We start from the raw sequence: 20,174 nt of genomic DNA, 5'->3' as shown, positions 1-20,174 counted from the left end.
CTGACCGGTAGCCTACATGCTTGCAACAGTCTATTTCAAAGACCATGTCTGTCGTCAGAGTCCTAATAATGATGCTTTCCAAATACCCAATCTTCCTACATAAATGTCTTTGCAAGTTTTCTAATACATAAGAGGACTATTGCAATTTAATTAGATATTTTGTACAGAATGTTTTTAATTTTAATTCCAGCCAAGGAAATTTAAAATCTTAGGTTTCTGGAGTTAGATCCCAGTTTTTAACCTCTGGGAATGAGAAAGCAGAAAGCATTACAAAGCCTCATGAGACACTATTAAACCTAAACACTGCAGTTACAGCGGCGTTTATCACCATCAGGCAGCATTTAGGTCAGGTGATTATAGCGCTTTCAGTTTAGTGAGTGATCCTTTTCTCCATGTTGATGGCTTTATTCCCTATTTTATCTATTTTTGTACATATATGTACATTTATGAATATTTGCATGTGTTTAGCTGAACACGTGTATGTGGGCATGCATGTGTGTGTACGGAGGCCTGAGGGTGATAATGAGAACCTTCCTCTATGGCTGTGTACCTGTTCACTGAAGCGGGGTCTCTCAGTTGAACCCAAAGTTCCCTAATATGACCATCCTGGCTAACCAGCTTGTTCCAGGGATACTCTGTCTAAGCTTTCTGAGTGCTTGCGTGACTGGTGAGCTGCCATACCAGGGGCATCCGAACTCTGGTCCCAGTACTTGGCAGCAAGCACTCTAGCAACTGAGCCGCTTCCCAGCCCTGGCAGTTAACTTTAAAAGATCAAGCACGAGTTTTAAAAGTGTTTAAAAATTTGACACTTCAGATTTTTAAATTCCACGTTATTGGGGAAACTTAGAAAATGCCAAGGCACACATTACTAAAACACGCTTCCCTTTAAAAAGAATTTGCTTTCTTTTTACTTATGTATCTATGTATGCGTGCTTGTGTGCACTCAGCTATATGTGCAGGGACCAGTGTAAGGACAGATGACGGTGTCAGATCCCTGGACCTGGAGTTACAGGTGGTGGTGAGACATGGGGACCGCGCACTAAATTCAGGTTCTCAGGAAGAAAAGCAAGCACTCTAACTGCTGAATCATCTCTTCGCTTCCTAGCATCTTCCCACGTAGCCCAGCAGGCCTTGAATTGCCAGTCCTTCTGCCTCCACATAGCTGTATGCCACTAAGTCCGGTGAAGATTAGTTTCTGGAGGTTCAGACACAAACTCTTGCTGCCCCCACCACAGGTGCTCTGGAGACAGGTAAACAACATCTTTCCATCAACTGAAGAAACCGCACCTCTGGACTGTGCCAGTCGCGGGAGGTTCCACGCTGTCAGAGCTTACCTGGGACCGGATCTGCGCAGCCTTTTTGGGGTCCACCATGCGCACGTGTTCGAAATGCTTAAGGGTGTGCTGTCTGTCTTTCTGCTCCGCACGGACATACTTCTTCAGCATGTTGAACACATGATGAGGCTGTGGGGGAAAATCGTAAGAAAATGAGTTTCACGTTTGTTTGAGACATCACCGCTTGCATTGGCATTCAGGCCAAGGGTCCCACGACGTGGAAACACTGCACGTCAGCTTGCGGCTAATTCTCCCTCCTTGTCATTAACAGGTAATTGCTCAGACCACTCTTCCTTTTTATAAAGTATTTGGCATTTTCAGCATTTCTGACATGTCCTTATTCAGCACTTTCTTTTCAAATAAGTACTTTCTGCTGTAAAAAGGGAATAAACTTTGAATTTTCCAGGTTTCAGTAAACTCCTTCAATCTTCTGATAAAATAGTCACAGGGCGTTCATGACAGCTACATCAACATGCACATGCACAGCCCCAACTCCAGAAGTTACGCTTCACAAATAATCCCTTGATTAGTAACATACCGTGGTACAGTAATCAAAGTAGGGAAATAATGGGCAATTTACCACTCAACTGTAGGGCGAGGAAAATGATAAGCTCCATGGAACATTATCTTTCCCCCGAACAAAGGCAATCATTAAGCCGTAGTTATTTTACTTTGAAATTTAATTAAGTTCTTTTAAAGCCATCATATTATAATATTCTCAGCAACAATTAAGTTTCTTCTTAAGTGCTTTGGTTTTTTTTCTTAATTCTAATCAGTTCTACTTCATTTTATTCCAATTTTACATGAAAACTTTTTTAAATAAAGGATTTAAGTTTCTTTTGTCCAGCAATTCTACTTCTATTGGTATCCTTCCCTATGACTTCAGACTGTGATCTGCAAGGCATACATCCTTCATTAAGGCCAAACAAAACATCCCAGAGGTAGAAAGTTCGTGTCAGGAATGGATCTGGGAACGTGTGGGCAATCAGAGTTATTAAAGATTACATCTTGGACACTTTGAAAAACAGTTGGACAGTTCAGAATTTATTACCAAAAACTCTATGTGGCATGTACATGTGTAATAAGTATATGTGTGCATATGTGAGTGTATTTGTGGTATGTATGAGGGTGGATTACAGCACTTTTATTATATATTCAGTTATATATTCAGGCGTTCTCCTGGCAATTCTGGGAGGAATTTGGTGTTCTGTCTCTGTGCTACCACGAAGTGCTGTGTCAAACTCAGTTGCTGCATTCTGTGCACTCCACTACTTATGCTAGGTCCCCCTCTTCGACGTGAGAGCCACGGGACAAGCTTAGGTCCCCCTCTTCCTGTCTGCCAGGAGCTTCCATCCACAGAGCCTGACCCAGAACGGGTCCTCTGCACTTGCAGCCTGCCTGCCAGAGGCCGTGCTCCCATGCTTCAGAACACAGATGAAACCACACACACAATCAAAACAAACTGCCCTCATCTGCTTGGTTTATGTACTTATTCTGAGAAGAAATCTGTCTCACCACAATCAGAAGAAAGAGCGATGCCTTTAAACACCGGTCTGAGAAGCACATCATCATGTCTTGTTTGTACGATAGCAGGCAGCTGAACTGATGGACCAGAAGATGTGCTTTCATAGTTCAGAAACACTAAGACAGATGACTGATAAGCTAAACCCATAAAGCGTATATTCAAAAGACAGAGATTTATTCTAACTAAAAAAAAATCCTTACAAGTAAGAAATTAAAGGCTGACTATGGTTTACCCTGAGAGCTGTTTTATCTGCAGGATTGTACAACCAGGGCGCCATGGAAACTTCTTGCTAAGTTACACACACTTTCAAGGTTGGAGACAGAAAGTTCGTACTAGCTCCATTTATCCACAATGCACTTGTCTGATGAATGGCTTAAAGTACTTAATGTCTATCCCATTTCTGTCTCTAGAAAAGAATTCTTTTGAAGAAAATTCACTCCCTCCATCTTTTGTGAGTTCAAATAAGAGAAAAACACTTCAACTCCTAATGCAACGACTTTACTTTCATCATTTTTTTTTTAATTCATCTACCCTTAGGGGCTAACCACCTAAAAATGATTCTCAAAGGCATTTTGTCTTGAACAAATTGTGACCAAAAAGCAACTGTACAGACACTCCAGCCTAGCCTTGGTCTTCTGGATTAAGTTAAAGAATCTTTTAAAGAATAGGGGAAGGTGGTGTCTTATAGTTAGCACCCGTACATTCCCGTCTTCCACTTTCAGCATGAATGGCATATATTTCCCTTACTATTTATTAATGCTAACATTCATTAACAAACAATCAAAACTTCAGTTTTTACATCTTTGCAATTCAGAAGGCAATGCCTTTGAGGCGGGAGATAAGGAGGAAGAGGGAGAGACATAGTTTCATTAGCTGACTAACTTAATACTTGGCCCGTCAAAGAGGATTCAAGATACCTGTGTCATTGCCTGGTTCTCACCTCCAACTCCTCCGAGCCCCACAGTCTTTTCCTTAATCATCAATCCTTCAGCATCTGTTGATTTTCCATCATGCCATGTTTAACATGCTCAGTTAGCAGCACATTTTAACTGGATGAGCTACCTGCTTAGCTAATGGGGAGTGACATGCTTTTCATGTGGATGGGACCTCATCAAATCCTCATCCCAGGCAAGGGCACAGTGAGTTTTTCTCTTCAAGGAAGGCTCAGGTGGGCTGAAGTGATGTCGGGTACACAATGGCCCATGTGGCAGGGCCGCTCAGTGTTTGGGGGCAAGCTGTTTGCCTCCAGAGCCCTGTATTCTGGCCATTAGGTGGGCCTGGTCCTAGAATCTAACATTCTAGCTTTCTATCAAACACAAATAGTCTTGACAAAGATGTAACCGAATGGTGAAAAATGGTGTTGTGGGAGTTCTTATCTGAATTTCTAGTTCTTTATACTCAGGGACAGGTTACGGCTTATACCTGAAATCTTCCATTAATATTTCTTAGACAGTGGTGGACGCAAGCAGCTAAAATCAAGGGAAAATGAAACCACGGCTAGGGGAGATAACAGTGCTGAATTTTTAGCGCACACTGACTACAGTTCTTTATAATAAGTGAGAAGATTCGGATTTAGATAAGTGAATCTCATTTATGGTCCTAGGCTCATGGCAGGAGGCTATACTTTGCTGAAGGTCTGAAGCAGGAGGGAGAAACAGCAAGATAGGGCTGTCCTCCATCAAGCTCATTAGGAGATTACTGAAAAGTGATTCAGGGTATTAGTTGCCAGTTAGGCTTCTGTGATATTCGTGGGTTTCCCTTCTGAACTCATCTTTATCTTGTATTAAGTCTGATAATTAAAGACTGAATGTGTCCACATGCTTTCAAGCGCTTATCTCATCCTGCACTGCTGTTCCTTTGTGTGCCTCAGAACGGTATTCCTCACTGCCCCTGAGAAGCCCAGAGTGTGATGCTGAGCAGAAGTGCACCAGGCAGCGAGGATCCCCCAGCCCTGTCCTTCCAGGAGCCCCACAGACCTCAACACCCTGTGAGCCTGGAGACTCCCGTAAGCAGTGCCTGGGACACTGAAGATGCCCCCACCTAATAAACCAACTGCAGGGCTCGGCTTGGCAGTTCTGACCTTGCACTTTCAGAATCATGCTTAGAAATTGGAAAAGTTAGGTTAGTTCCTGTGCTGGAGAACAGACAAACCACCTCAAGTGGTGTGTATCCGGGCCTCACAGATGACGGTGTTCAGACAAGGAAGAAAAATAAGCAACATTCCCCTCACATTATTATATTTTCATTTGCGTGTAAAGAAAGACCTCTGCTTTGGCATATGATTCATATGTATTTCCTTTAAAAAAATGAAATGAAATAATGAAATGGATGGCCATCTCTATGACTTTCAGCCACAATTCTCCAAGGCAGGCATTAGTTCTTTCTTGAGCTCAGTAATTGATCTTAGAATAACAAGCCATCATCATTGTCTAGGGAGCTTTATTCGATTATGCCAGGACAAAGATGAATTTCTTAAATTTTAATTAAAAAGAAGAAATGTTCACGCAGGAATGATAGAGAAAATAATGCCTGTTATCTCGACTGTGTCTACACAGAGCACAGAAGCAAATTCTCTTAAAGTAATTGTTGTTCATAAATGTTAGCCTGATCACATTACTCATATTCAAAATTGAATTTCTCATAGAACAAGCAAAAAAATCAGTTCCTCGTTATAAATATGTTGATAATAAATATTTTAATATTTTCTTGTTTCTACTTAAATGTCAAGCACCGAAAGTCTTGCAATTTTCTCTAACTAGTTATAGATATTTTACTGACAAAGTCTTATTTCAGTTAAGACAGTCTTACTATGGATTAACGCTGAAATTTGTATACGCTGGCAATCGGTGGGGTGTTAGCCTCATAGTTAAGAGTAAAGAAAACAGATCTGCCTCCTGGAAGTCGTTACATCCAGGTCTTTCCATTGTCACTGTTGTTTCTGGAATGGTCTTTATCCTATAACTGCCTCATCCCTGTTTGCAGCTGATGTGGCCCTTTCAGTCTGCCCTTCCTTCACCTCAGAATCACACTGCCTTCTAAAGCAGTGTTTAAGGATTAATCTCTGAGAAGACGACATCTACATGACTGTACAAAGTAGGACACGTACGTTTTGAAACGGGAACAAAGGTATGGCACATTCCTGCCCCCATCATAGTTCCTGGCACAGTGTGGCTGCCAATAAATGACTGATAATTAAATCGGCGAGTGACTCAGAGGAGCCAAGTATAATTTCAGAAGGTCCAGTGTGTGGATGACCCTTTGTGCCTTTCTCATGGAAGTGAGCATCTCTGATGAGAAAACCAGCCTCCTGACTTTCACAGACCACACTGAAATTCCAAACCCACCAGACGTATTTACCCAGTCCTTTAGGAAGGTGTTTTAAGTGGGTAGTCATCCCAGAAAATACTTAATAGAGTCCAGCTTCTCTGCACAGGCTCATTCCACTAATTCCAAAAGACCCATTGTCTTTATAACCTGTCGATATCAGGTTGATGACCACAAAATGGAAGGAAATCATGATCCTTCTCTGTCTAAGGTAATATAATAAAGTTCCCCACCTCGCAGCTAAATCACATTTCCAATGTTCTTTTATATCATTTCTCAATTTGGAACTTGGAGTGGAAGAAACGAACAGGCTTCTTCTCCGTGCCACTCATGTCCAAATACATGGCTCTTTATTCACTCGCTTACATGGGAAGCACATTACATGACCAATCAGCCCCATTGTCTTGTTCTACAGCTTCATGCTTGATTGGGAAATCTGGCTTCTTCCTCTAATAGGAATGTGTTTTAAATAATTTTCTGAAGGGAGTAAGAGTAACAAGAATGGCGGAAAGGCGTGGATACAATCCATCAAGTCCAAAGCTAACGACTCACGACATAGGGAGTCTAACCCTTCCAAGGTGTCAAGGATTTTCTCAGAAAGCCCCCTCCTGAAGCATTAACGTACACCCTAGTGGTTTTTGAAACCTTGAGCTTTGCCTCACTAGAAAAAGTAATTTTCTTCTGTTTTTACAAAGCCATAGGTTTTTTTTTAAATCTCAGATTTCAAGAAATGCTAACCATGTGATATAAACTGTATAGAACATTTGTGTCCTGGTTTAAAGGCACACTTCCTTGTGCTGGGTCCCAGCTGAGTTTGCTTCTCTATCTTGCCATCAACATTCTAAACATATTCTCAATGTTATAAAAGAAATCTGGTGTGGGGGGGCAGAATAACAAGAACAAACCCAGCAAAACCAAATACAAACAGAAACCAACAAAATAAATCAAAACCAGCAGGGAGAAACTTACATTGCAATCTTTAAAAAAAAAAAATCTTTTTTTTTTTTTTTGTAAGTCTAGTGGTTGAGTGAAAAATTTAAAGCCAATATAAAATGTATCTGATATTTTCTTTAGAAAATCACTATGCTGGGTCAAACACAAATTTGAGAAAATGGTAAAAGATTCATTCTTGTGGCCTCCTCCATTTGGTGATTTTCAGTTCAGATAATAAAGTTCATTACACAGGAAGAGTGTGGATAATAGGCTTTCTTGCGTAGTTCACACTGCTAGGGCAGCAGTATTACACATGTTCAAGGGGTTGCTTTCCAGAAAGTCGTTGTCCATTGGTTCCCCTTTAACTCGGAAGCAGATCTTCCCAACTGGGATGGCCACCAAAGTCCACATGTTCCACCTGACTTTCAGTGCCCCTGGAAGGAAAACATCCACAGTCTTGCCTGAACCTTCAATAAGTCCTTCTGGTTTTGAATTATGGACAAAGAAAGCTAGAAAAATATTACCTGAAAGAGGAGTTGAAAAATTAACCCTAGTTTTCAAACTGGGGAGGACGAATTCCTTTATTAAGTAACTGTTCCTGGTTACAGATTGAATGGCTGTCTTGGGAATTAAGTACAGGTATTTATGTACCATCAGAAAATGTAGAAAATGGACTGTGTGCTATCCTCTCATACACATCAGTGACCTTTGTCAAATACAGCCAGTTTAGACTGAAACGTAGCACTTGTACCAAGTTCCATGATTCATGTCTTCATCTAAATGTTAGTGCGCTGGAGACAGAGGTGAGCTCTTCCAACCCCAGAGCAGGGAGGGGCCAGGACTGATCTGGACTTCTGCATCTTCAAGTCTTGTTTAGTCAAACCAAACAGACTGAAGCTCTCAGGATAAACAGACTTAGTAACACAGCCCAGAAGGCTGAACCCGCGGAGCCGAGGATTAATTAGTAAACAAAAGATGTTTTAAAGCAACACAGGCCCTAGGAAAGGTTTGCCAAGCGGTCTGAGCATCCGACAAATGCCAACCGTGACACGCTCTTGACTTTTCTCATGGTGACTTATAACAATCTGCTTTAATTTTGCACATTCACATTTGGGATCCTGCATTCTTGCTTCAAGGAAGCAAGGAACCAACAAGTCAAGGCCAAAAACATCGATGCTACTTCAATTGTATCTCCTCCGTTTCCAACACCTAGACTAGGTTTCAAAACAAGTGGGAGCTCACTTTTGTAGATTAAAAATGTTTATATAACAAAACAAGACATCTTAGAATCATTCATAATGAGGAGTTCTGAATTAGAATTAATGTTAAATTTAATTAAATGATCCTTGGAAATGGTTTGAAACTCTCTCTCTCTCTCTCTCTCTCTCTCTGTGTGTGTGTCCTCTCTCTCTCTGTTCTCTCTCTCTCTCTCTCTCTCTCTCTGTGTATGTGTGTGTGTGTGTGTGTGTGTGTGTGTGTGTGTGTGTGTGTGTGTATTCTGAGGGGTTCTTATCAGCCCCCTGCTCTCTAAGGCAGACTCTGGTGAAAAATCACTCCCCCTTTCAATTGTGTGCTATACATTTTTCTGAAATCCCTAAACACTTGCAGTTTCATAGTAAGTTTTTCATTTTAAAGATGAAAGAAAAACAGGCATTGGCACACAAAAAGACACAGAGCACCACAGCCGTACAGTTGTGTGGACAGCTAGCTGCCTGGGTAGACAAGGAAGGAGGTGACAGAGTGGGGTGGAGCTCCATGTGCAAGGAAGGCGGTGACAGGGCAGGGTGGGGCTCCACGTTGGGGGGAACATGGGAACGATTACATTTTCAAAGACACAGAGATGCATCCAAGCTTTCCAACCTAACTCTTCATTTTCTGTCTTAATTAACTAAAATAGGGAGCATTTGTGCCCACGGTCACATATTTCCCACTGGTCTTGAGAAGATCTGTCTAAGAAGCTTGAGAACTATTCAGAATAAGATTGGGGTTAAGAATATAACTATTTTAAAATGGAACAAAATCCTCTACTTTTACCAATGTGCTCAAATAGTCAACGCTATATTTAAATCACATATCTAAAAACTTGACACTATCTGGCTTTGGGACTGGTGTGAACAACTTCTCCAAAACCTGTTCTTCATAGATCTAACTTTAAGACTTGACGGAAACTCTTGCTTTATGTCTTATAGGAGAGATGAACAGAAGCAATCAGCAAGAGTCTCAAACTTTCTAACGGCTTCTGAGGTTTGGAGCTAAGTGCAATGCCGAGTCAGGCTTAAAGATTTAAACAACACTCGGACAGAGTCGGTCACTTCACAAACATCGGACCCACTGCCCCACAGCGCAGGCTTGTGGATTGCTTAGTCTTATCTTATTTGAAAGGGGAGATTTGTGCATTTCAGAGATAACAATTTAACAGGCATTCTCAAAGTGACCAATAGCAATCTGATTTTTTTTTTTCCGACAGTGAAACAAATTCACCTTAAAATACTGCTCTCAAATACACAGCACACATGGCTTAATCCACAGGTCTGTAGTAAGCACTACTATGAGCTACCTAAAATGATCCGTTGATGCAGTTCTGGAAGACACCCTGTTTGTTGTTGCCTTTTTGGATGCTGAGACCCAACTACAGATTCTGACAAGATCCCATTCAGTCCTCATCTTATTTTTATCTCTAATCTCCCCAGACAAAGATCTTACTGCAGAGACTGGACTTCTGGCTGGATCATTTCACGGTGTCTCTTCTGTCTCACAACCCACTACATTCACAAATGGTCCCCATAACTCTCCTCTCTGAAGCATGTTCTCTAAAGAAAGAATAACCCAAAACCTTGTCATCTGCAGAGCGATATAATTGGCATTTCTAAGTACTGCCTTAGAAAGACAAAGACTGTTGACAGAAAATGAAATGCTAATATGGATATTGTGTTTTCAAAGGCTCTTTGTTCAGACAGGAAGCACGGTCCAGGGAGAAGACATTGCAGTGGGCGGCTGACTCATAGCTCTCCTGTCTGCTACTAACGGTGTCACCCGGAACCAGCCACCCCATCCCCCAAGATGACAGTGATGTCATCAGTACAACAGAGTCAGTGCCATCGTGCCACCCGGAGGAATGCCAGGAGCTCCTCACCCTGGAAAGAAATGTCAGAGTGGTGAGGAAGTCAGCACCAGGGGGTGGAGTTCTGATTTAGTTACATAATGCAAACAGATTCCCTCCTCTGGTCAGGATCAATCAAGAGGATCAAGATTTCACTCTCCTACCAGAGAAAAGGATGGATGGACTAAATAAGATCAGCAATTTCTGCAAGGTGAGGAGCATGGACCACAGAGAAAGAGGAGACACATAAGGTGAGGTGCTGTAATTGTCAGCACCCGAGGTCCCTGAGTTTCCAGACTGTACGAGGTAGCGAATCTGGACAGAGGACTCCAAGGACAGAGGATTCAGTAGAGACTTTCCAGGACCAAGTGGTCCACAAGGAATCTGCACAGGGTGGTCCTCCTGACTGTAGTTTAGCACTCATTGGTGCACACTGGTGTAAGAAACTGAGGCTAGGATTGGAGGTAACAGTGCCTGGCTTCCTACCGAGGCAGGAATTACTTGTTCTTGGTAGTCCAATTTGAACTCAGCATTCATGGAAGACTACTCAGAGGGATCCTGATGGAAAAAGGGAATAGCAAGCTACAAGAAGAAAACTGATTCACTCTACCTAACAAGTCTAAAAGTAGTGAAACACAAAAGGGTCAAACTGCTTCCAGGTAAACTAGCCACACTTCAGATCAAAGTCTGAAAATATATATCATTATATAAAACTATACCTAACAAACTAAAGTGTATAGTATATGATAGATAATAAAAAAAGATCAGACACAAAATTATGCAGGAAAATTCAGACATGATCTTAGGTATGAGATGACGAGATGGCCAGAAGAGACTAAGGATAGATGGATTTCCATCATTTTACATTGTTAAAGTAGCTACTGTGATAAAGATGAACTCTTCAACATAGCCAGATCAAAACAAAAGACTATTTGTAAAGATGTACACATTCCCTGTTGAAAATAACAAATGTCATCATTAAAGTAATAACAGAAAATCACCTGGATAACAATTTTCCACCTAGCCAAAATACCTTTCAAAACTAATGGTAAAAAATAGGGTATTTTCAAACATAAAGAAATCTAAGGAAGCTATCACGAGCTTACACACATTCTAACCTAAAGAATTCAAACTTCATAATAACATGCACTTTAAAATATAAAAGAAGTGCTTTGGACAGAAGGAAAACAATGCATGATAAATACAAGCAGAGAATAAGACTATGAGGGGTCATGACTACATTAGGCAATGGTGTTAATTCTTTTTATATAAAAGAAGATGAAAATGATGGCTTAAAGAAAAATAACAATGCAGTATGGAAAATTGCATGAAGGTACTGGCTAAAAGGGTTAAGGGAGGGAGAGCAGACATAAGTCTGTGACTCTGTGCCTTTAAAACATTATGTATCTAAGTCACACCTATAAATAATGTGTTCAAGACATTTCTCCTAGCTTTCCTCATGTGGCCTCCAGTCCCCAATGTCTGAGCACCACCATCGATGCTATGTCCTGAAGTGAGATCTCAACGAGACCTACCCTTGGAGGCACCGCCTGCAAAGCTGTGATGTAATTCTCCAGGGCCAGGCGGCGGCGGTCGTTGAGCATGGCCTCCACTCTGGCCATGTGTGTCTCCACCAGCTGCTGTCTCTCGTTGGCTGCTTCCTGTTCCAGAGATTCCACTTTCTCCTGGAAATGCTGACATGGAAAACACACACAACACATTTGTTTTTTATTGTAATTATTATTGCAAAGATAGTCTCTCTGTTTACATAAGGTAATTTGGAGATAGTGTCAGTCCTAAATTTCTAATCTCACTTAAGTTTTCCAAGGGAATGGAGGAGTTGAGAACTCTGGCAACCCAAAGATGTATCAATAATGGAAAGAAGATTGCAAGCAACAATAGAAATTTGGGGGTGATTAATTCTAATTTGAAATAGTTGGAAGCAAATGTCAGGAAGCAACTTATTACAAAGACAAGGAGTGAGAAGGATCCAAGTTCATGCAAATATGAACACAGGGGCTTCCAGCAAATACTGGAAGCCTGGGGGTTCTCAGTGAGTGAGTCTGTCTGGTGTGAAGATGCGGCTGGGTGCTACCTGGATAACAGCCTTCTTGTCAGCCTTGGGCAAGTTCTTTGCTTGACGTTCCGCCTCCTCCCATTCTCTCATGACCTGTAAAGAGGACAAAAGAGTTCATCTGAAAATCCTCAGCTCTTCTTTCAAATACAGACTTAACTGGGTGGATTATATTACAGTATGCTTTCTATTAAAAGCACGCCACATGGCTATTCTATATGAATAATATTTGTCCTACAAGAGTATAAATAATTTATGCTGGCAGTGTGGTAACTATTAATGTCAATGCTTATTGCATTCTCTTGAACAAGGTTGGTTCATCTGTTTGTTTTCCTTGAGAAATGAATGAAAGTCATTTCACACGACGTGAGAAAACAATTAAAAGGCTAATGCTATCTGAACGAGTACTCCCATCAATAAACTAAACACATTGGTTTTAAGCTTTTACAGCACTAAGTCAAAACATTTCAAATGGTGTGTGCAGGGTTGGCATATGTGAACTAGGACTACAAAGCCACCAAAGGAGAAATGATACAGGAAGAGAAGGAAGACTTCTGCTGTCTGAAATCCCAAGGTCCACCCTTGCACAAAAGAAGAGTGGAGTTTAGTAACCAAAGTCACAAATAGAAAACATGCATTATAATCTCTTAAATGTGTTAAAAGCTAACACCACCGCATAACCAGGCCAGTGAGATGTGTCACGGCACAGTTTCTTGTTCTGTCTTGACGTTCATCAATCACAATAGTGTCTATAATGAAAATGAGGGTTAACTTCTCATCACCTAAGGCTGCCTTTCCCTTTGCTACTGTTTTGTCTGTGAAATGAGTTGAAGCATGAGGTGAACTTAATGAAGGAAGACGAAGCAAGCAAAACCTCAGTGTCTTACTGGGTGGGTACCTGAGGACTCTGCATACATCTAAAGTCAGAGAAAGCTTGATGCCTTCAAAATTGCAAAGAAAACAAGGCTTATAAAATCACATCCAATCTGCATCTGCGTTGGGTTTTTAAAATTAGTTTTTTTTTTTTTTGAGAATAAGATACAAAGAAAAAGTACAAACTGTCCTAGGTACTTGGGTGTTTCTATTAGTTAATGAAGTGTTGGACCAAGGAGACATTGAAGAGGTTCTTCTTGCTTTATAGATGAGACAAGCCCGGGGCGGGGAAGGGGGGTGAGGTTCAATTTCCTGTGTGAAGAATGTTCCCTGGGAGGTGGTGCTCTATCTAGAATTCCCCAGGCAAGAAATCTCAGAATTGGTTTGAGATAGAAACCAAATGTCTTAATGGGGTGTGAAAACAGATTCCCTGATTATGTATGCATTGTTACCATCTCACTTGGACACTCAGAACCTGAACTTCCTGCTTGAAGTTGCAGATCCACGAAATAATTACCATTCACCTAGCTAATGTATTGAAAATATGTATTGCTATATAAATGAACTCAAACATTGATTCTTCAGAATAATTTAACAATATCTTCCACTCGCATAAATACATGACCTACGCCATCACTACAGAACCTCTTACAAACACAACTGTAATGGAAGATCCTCTTACACCACTCACTGGAGCCCACTGACAATAGATAATATTACTGAATTAAGAGCTCTACAAAGCCAATCTGATTTAATTAGTTCCCTATAAGAGGCCCCGTGATTAGTAGGGGCCAGCCTCACTTTATATACAAGTTAAAGAAAGGATAAGGAATGAAGACAGACCAAGTAGCCTACTGGCTCCAAGTGCCATAATGGAGCTGGACGTATATCTAACAGGAGAGCTAAGTGTCAGTACCAGTAGCTAGCTGTTCCTAAGATGCCATCGAGTATATTTAAAAAAAAGCAAAACAGGATCAGGTGAATTTTCATCTCAAAGGACTCAATTCTGCACACATACTAAGCGACTAAATATGTAAATAGCGGTGATGAAGAATCTTGCTTGCCGACTTGACAGGATTTTGAATCACCATGGAAACAGGTCTCTAGGAAGGAGAGTGGGGGTGTTTTCTAGGTTAGATGAGGTTCATGGACGTGGGGAGACTCACCCTACCTGCCATGGCTGGGGATTCTGGACTGAGGGAAAAGGGAAAACAAGCTGAGCAGCCACGTGCACTCTGTTCTGTCTGTAGATGCGAGGCGATCCTCGGCCTCAGTGTCCTGGTGCCAGCCATGAGTATGGCATCACCGAGGACCATTCCCTGGAACTCTAAGACCAAGCAACTCTTCTTGTCTGAAGATGTTTTGTCGGGTTTTTCCATAGCAAGTAACTAATGCAGTAGTAGAAGCACTTTTAGTTTTGTGTGTGAGTTGCTAGTGACATGCACCCGAGTTCTTCAGATGGCTAGCTTATCGTCCTCATGAACATAGGTGAAAACACCATGGTCGCTAACAGAAATAGATGGAATCCATTATTCTGTACGCTAACCTGGAAAATTAATTTTAGAACTACGACAAAAACCAAGCCAGAAAGGCCCACATTCGAGCACTTGATGTGTTCTAGATCTGAACTTCAGGGCTGCCCCGTGTATCCCTGAACGACAGCTTTTTCACTGTGCACAGAGCGGTATCAGTTTCATCAGGATTTACGGCTCTCCAGAGTCCTGGCGACGTCATGCAGAGAGAATGACTATTACTAAATAGAGATTTAAGAGGCAGAGAAGTTCAAAGTCAGAAAGTCCCCAGAATTCAGCAGCACAGATTATGGAGATAAATGTCAGCTCAGCCTTATCAACCTGTAATCCTGGAATCTACGAGGAACATTCTCTGCTCTAGGATGAGAACAGCTAAGTAATCTCAGATTGGGGATGAGAAGATGGAGAAAATCTCCCAGAAATAGATGAACTAAGTCCTGGATTAAGTGGCTATGCTCACTAGGTTCTCATTTCTGCAACACATCAACTCAGAAGCTAACAGAGTACTTGAAACTAGTTTTCTTAACTTCATAAAAATATCTCAGACACAGTGAAGAAAAGTTTCTATGGGTCTTAAAAATTATTTTACGAAAGAAATTGGTGGGTTTAAGAACGAGATACAAGGTTGGTATAGATCACATGAATTAAAAGGAATTAGAGTGTAGTATAAACATACGATATAGATATAAAATTATCAAAGAATAAGTTATTATACAAATCTTTAGATTCAAACAAAAGGTAAGAGCAACCGTGTTCCCAAATTCAAAAATTATGGGAGGCAGAGGAATGCGTGAACTTGTGGACAGGCTGATGGGCAGGAAGGCATTTCTGAAATAAGTTATGATCAAAAGCCAAGTGAGTGCCAGGTGAGGGGAGCAGCCAGGCCAGTGGGCGAATGGGAGGCAGATGCAAGGCTGGAGTCAGGGTGCAATGGCAGGCACTGGAAACATTATGGCGGGCTTTCAGTGTTTATTATAGATCTTCTGGGCAGTTCATGAGCCCAGCACTGTCGTTTCCAAGGGTCACAGGGGAGGCCTCTGAACTCTTCAGAAAATGAGATCAATTTTGAGTTATGGGAGGGATTTATAGTAAATCCCACTCAGTCTTCCCACAGCTTCTTAAATGACCTTTCTAATGAAAAATGTGGAAATTCCAGTTTTCAGAAAGACCGATTTCAATTGGCTGCTCCATTCAGCTGACTTTCTAATTCAACACACATTCAGGTTTTCCTCATGGGCAGCTGTTCGATTGTAAATCACAGTTCACGGTACAAAGCATCGTGGTCTAGTGTGGTTGGGAGGCCCTTTCTCTTGATGTTCTAACTCCAGAACAGGGACAAGTACTACAGTTAGTCTTTAAAGAAATAGAATCGTGTCCTGCTTTCTGAGATACATCCTTAGTTCTGTTTTTAAAAAAAGGGTCTTCTTGTTACTCAGGGACAGTGACACCAACAGAGAGATCAGGAGATGAATTCCAAGGACAAGACAGGGGTTAGTGACACCCAGGAACACAGTGATAGAGCTAGGGTCAGTCTCAGGCAGAACTGGCATGAGGGAGGACTGAGCAAAGCCTTGGAGGGCATCAGAGGGGAAGGAGGAAAAAACATGAGGTCAGCGGGCTCAGGAAGTTTCCCTAGAGGTCTGGTGCCCTGGGCAGGAGATGAGAGCAGAGGGACAGTGACTGGAACATAAAAGCCAGGTGAGGAAGTTGGCTAGGATTTAGCCCAAGGGAGCAGCCATAGTTAAACTGTACGAGTTCTTCTTCCTCCAGTAACACATCCTTCTTGGTAAACAGCTTTTCTCACTGGGCTGAACTCTCCAAGCAGACTAGATTGGTTGGTTAGTAAGCCACAGGGATCTGCCTGTCTCTGCATCCACATCCTCAGCACTGGGTAACCAGCACATGTCATCAGGCGTGGCTTTTTACCTGTGGGTTCTGCGAACCAAATTCAGATTCTCATGCTTAGTGGGTAACAGCAATTACAGTAGTTTCTTGACGAAGCCCCCTCCAGAGTCCCCACCTCTCCATCCTTTAAATAAATCTTTCCATGAACACTTAAGTTATATAGCCTATTATGGGATATACACAGAAAATAAAGTTTTCCACGGTGCAGCAATCAACAGTCACCCCCTCAGCATCTCCACAGAGTACCTTTCTTTAGCAGAGACACAGTTTAATCTGTGCTGCAGAGTCCTCTGTACTCGCCTTTACTAGATGCTATTGCGGGAGACCAAAGTCCTACAGTCTGTGTCCTCATGGAAAACATTTAAATTAAACTTTATGTCTAAAGATAGACTGAGGCAGAGGCAAGCCCAGATTTCCCTGTATTACAAAGTCACAGAAGAGAATCCCCTCTACCTGGGACATCCTCTCCCGGTGCTTAGCTTCCAGCCGCTCCTTGGCTTTCTGGAAATGGGCATGTTCATTCTCATCGCCAGGCGTCTCCAGGTACTTGTCCACGGCATCAGGGGTGCTGGCTGCTGTTGTAGGAACTGGAAAGGAGAAGAAGGGAAGGCGAGATGAGAAGAGAAGCAGAATGCCCAGTCTCCACAAGAGAGCCAGGCATTTCCCGGGACAGAGATTCTGGAAAAGAGGATGCAGAGGATGCTGATGCTGCTTAAAGAAACCCCAGAGACACTTCACCACGGCTGGAGTGTTTCACCTCTCCAGTGCCTTGAGAAAAGGCACATGTTAAAACCAGAGCATTAAAAATGTCTTGACCAGGCAGGAACTCCTAGAGCCAGCGTCACCTAACATGGCCATGTTTTTATCAAATCCTCATGCTGCTTTGCTTGGCTACGTTGTAAATAACAGTATCATTAATATCATGCATTGCAACTCCTGTAGAAAGCAATGGAATCTGAAAATAAGGCTGTTGTAAGGTGAAGGCATCTCAGGGAAATGGGAACTCTCACTCTGTGTCTTAGACAGCTTAATTACAAAGCCATCCTTCATGAGAGAGTATTTGAAACACCATGAAAGAAATGTAAACATCAGTAAGTGCAGCTGAGAAACCACACAAGGCCATGTTTGCCTTCACATGTTTGCGAGAATCTATAATTCATTACACCGTTTGTCAAAAAGATAGCAATTCCTATTTTCAATTCATACCACCGAGCAGTGTCTGGATTGTGGCATCCACTGCGATGTTATATGGCAACAGGGATACTCACAAAGAGTGATGTATAAAAAAAATGCTCTAACTCACAAATGAGTAGTGACTGGCAAGAATTGACTAAGAGTGTTAAAAAAGGCAGAGAACAGAGCAAGTTTAAAGAAGAATAGGTCTTCTCCCGAATCATGAAATGACATCACCATCCTCAAATAAATGTTTATTCAAAAATATCAACGACTGTTCTAAATATTTTTTTGATACTTCTCATCAAATTCTTGAAGTCACAGGCCAGGGATTTAATATCTCCAGCAGAACGAGAATGAGAAGTCACTGCTAAGTCTGAAGCTAGAATCGTGCGTACATGACTGGTATGAAAATAAAAGCTTTGACCATGTCAGCAGAAACCAGAATTCATTTTGCCACACAAGAGAAACATGCGTTCTGCTTTCTTTCCCTCTGCTTTGGTCATTGGTTAATCATTATTCTTCAAAAAATAAAAGCAGCTGAGATATCTGTCTAGGGTGGCATTTGAGCACAAGGGAGGAGGGAAGGCTTGCTCCTGGAGCCTTACAGAGCTGTGCCCATCTAGTGACAAGGGTAATGCCTGCCTAATGGGGAGAACGAAGGATGGTCCACTCGGGACTCTGAAATTAGGCCTAGCTAGATGTGATCCTAACAGAGTGTTTTCACCCCAGATGGCACCCGGGGCAAGTAACTTTAGCACTCTGAATTCCAGGATTTTTTTTTTTTTTTTTTGCTGCAATCACATGAGGTTTAATGACAAGACGACTAGACGGGAACCAGTGCACTGGGGCCGAGACTAATAACCCACGCAGGGGAAGAGTTCGACCCCCGAGTAGCTGGGAGAAGTGGTCTTTAAGGGAAGAAACCACAGCCCAGTAATCCGAAGGGGGTAGGGAGGTCCAGGGCTGGTCACAAGGGGGTTATTCAAGATTATAATCAGCTAGTTCCTGAAACACAGTATTCCCAAAATACCAATGATAATCACAAGGGGGAAACTCCCTGTTTCTCAAGATTATTCTTAAGATTACAATCTAACTTTATCTTCAGCTAGTTCCTGAAACCTGAACCAGCTAATCTTAGATGTCTGATTCTTCCCTCCCTGCTTAGATTTTTGGCTCTATTTTTTCCTGCTAGGAGGATCTGGATTTATCCAGGTCTTTCATCTCCCCACTTCTTCTAGTGCTTAGTTCTAATCATAGAACTAGATTTCAGTATCTTCTTGACCTTGTAAAGTACTATACTGGTGGTGTAACACCAAAATCTGAACAGCATTTATTCTTTCTCTAATGAAGGTAATTAGTTTTAATTCATTAAAGTACTGAGGGGCCTGTATTAGGGCAGCTACCCTGAGGCCCAGGATTACTACTAATGTCAGAGAAATAGATTCTTGTCAAAAGCGAGTTGGGTGCTTGTCAAACTCATCTTCAAGTGTGTTAGCTGGATGACAAAAGACCCTAGGTACCAGTTGTACAAGCACACAGTGGTGACATGCCTTGCATCCTACACTGAAGTGCCAATCACCCAACATATGACTTTTGATGCATGCCAGTCCTTTTCCTGCCTCCTGTCAGGTTTCACAGAAATCTTTTATGCTAACCCTGGGAAAAATCAGATACATTTATTTCTAATTCACTGAAAGAAATTAGAACACAGGACTATGCAATATCATCTACAGGAAAAGCAACACTTATTTTCCTAAAAAAATTAAACTTATGCAGAGCCCACATAAAACACTGAAATGAATAAAATATTCATTCTTATTATTCCTATGAATATTCTTAATATTCATTCTTAACCTGAATGACTGAAAAACAATTTGCAATTTTAAACACTGCCTGGAAAAGAAAAGATATCAAAGACAAACGAATTTGCTCTGCACAACCTCACACAAACCATACGCACGCATTTCTTATCCACCTTCTCAAAATCTGCTTCCATGGACCTAATCCCGTTCCCCGTCTTACTGGCAGAGCGAAAAGGATAAGTGAAGGCAAAACCAGTAAATAAAATGCATCAGGCTGAGGAGACCAGGCAACTCCTATTTTATCCAGTGCGAATGCACCAATGCAGGCTGTCATCTCCTATAAGGACAACCAAAGAGGAGCTCCCCCTAGAAAAACATACTCCAACTGATCCAAATGAAAATGGAGGCTTGTAAGCCCCAAGAAATAAGTGTGTGACGTATGTTTAACAGTACCATGGCTATTTCAAATATACTTCTTACGGGTACAAGGAAATCAACATATCACTTTGTCACCACTTCTTTGGTTTCATCAAGATTATTCCTATGCTAGCTAATTTTCTGTGCCAATTTGAATGAGCTACAGGGTTCCCAAGCCA

General features: G+C 41.7%; 1 protein-coding gene across 6 annotated transcripts in view; it reads right to left on the bottom strand.

Moving 5' to 3' along the window:
• Positions 1–20,174, bottom strand: part of App (amyloid beta precursor protein) — a 228,801-nt gene that overhangs the window by 56,028 nt on the left and 152,599 nt on the right. For all 6 annotated transcript variants that reach the window (XM_048422327.3, XM_048422326.3, XM_048422328.3 and 3 more), the window contains 4 exons: positions 17,054–17,187; positions 12,312–12,386; positions 11,752–11,910; positions 1,335–1,463 (listed from right to left, as the gene is read on the bottom strand). In XM_048422327.3, the coding sequence (XP_048278284.2) occupies positions 1,335–1,463; positions 11,752–11,910; positions 12,312–12,386; positions 17,054–17,187 (497 nt within the window). The remainder of the gene's footprint in view (positions 1–1,334; positions 1,464–11,751; positions 11,911–12,311; positions 12,387–17,053; positions 17,188–20,174) is intronic.

This window comes from Myodes glareolus, chromosome 2 (assembly GCF_982192425.1).
Source record: "Myodes glareolus chromosome 2, mMyoGla1.1, whole genome shotgun sequence".
NCBI classification, from domain to species: domain Eukaryota; kingdom Metazoa; phylum Chordata; class Mammalia; order Rodentia; family Cricetidae; genus Myodes; species Myodes glareolus.
This window is presented reverse-complemented; position numbering and strand designations above follow the sequence as displayed.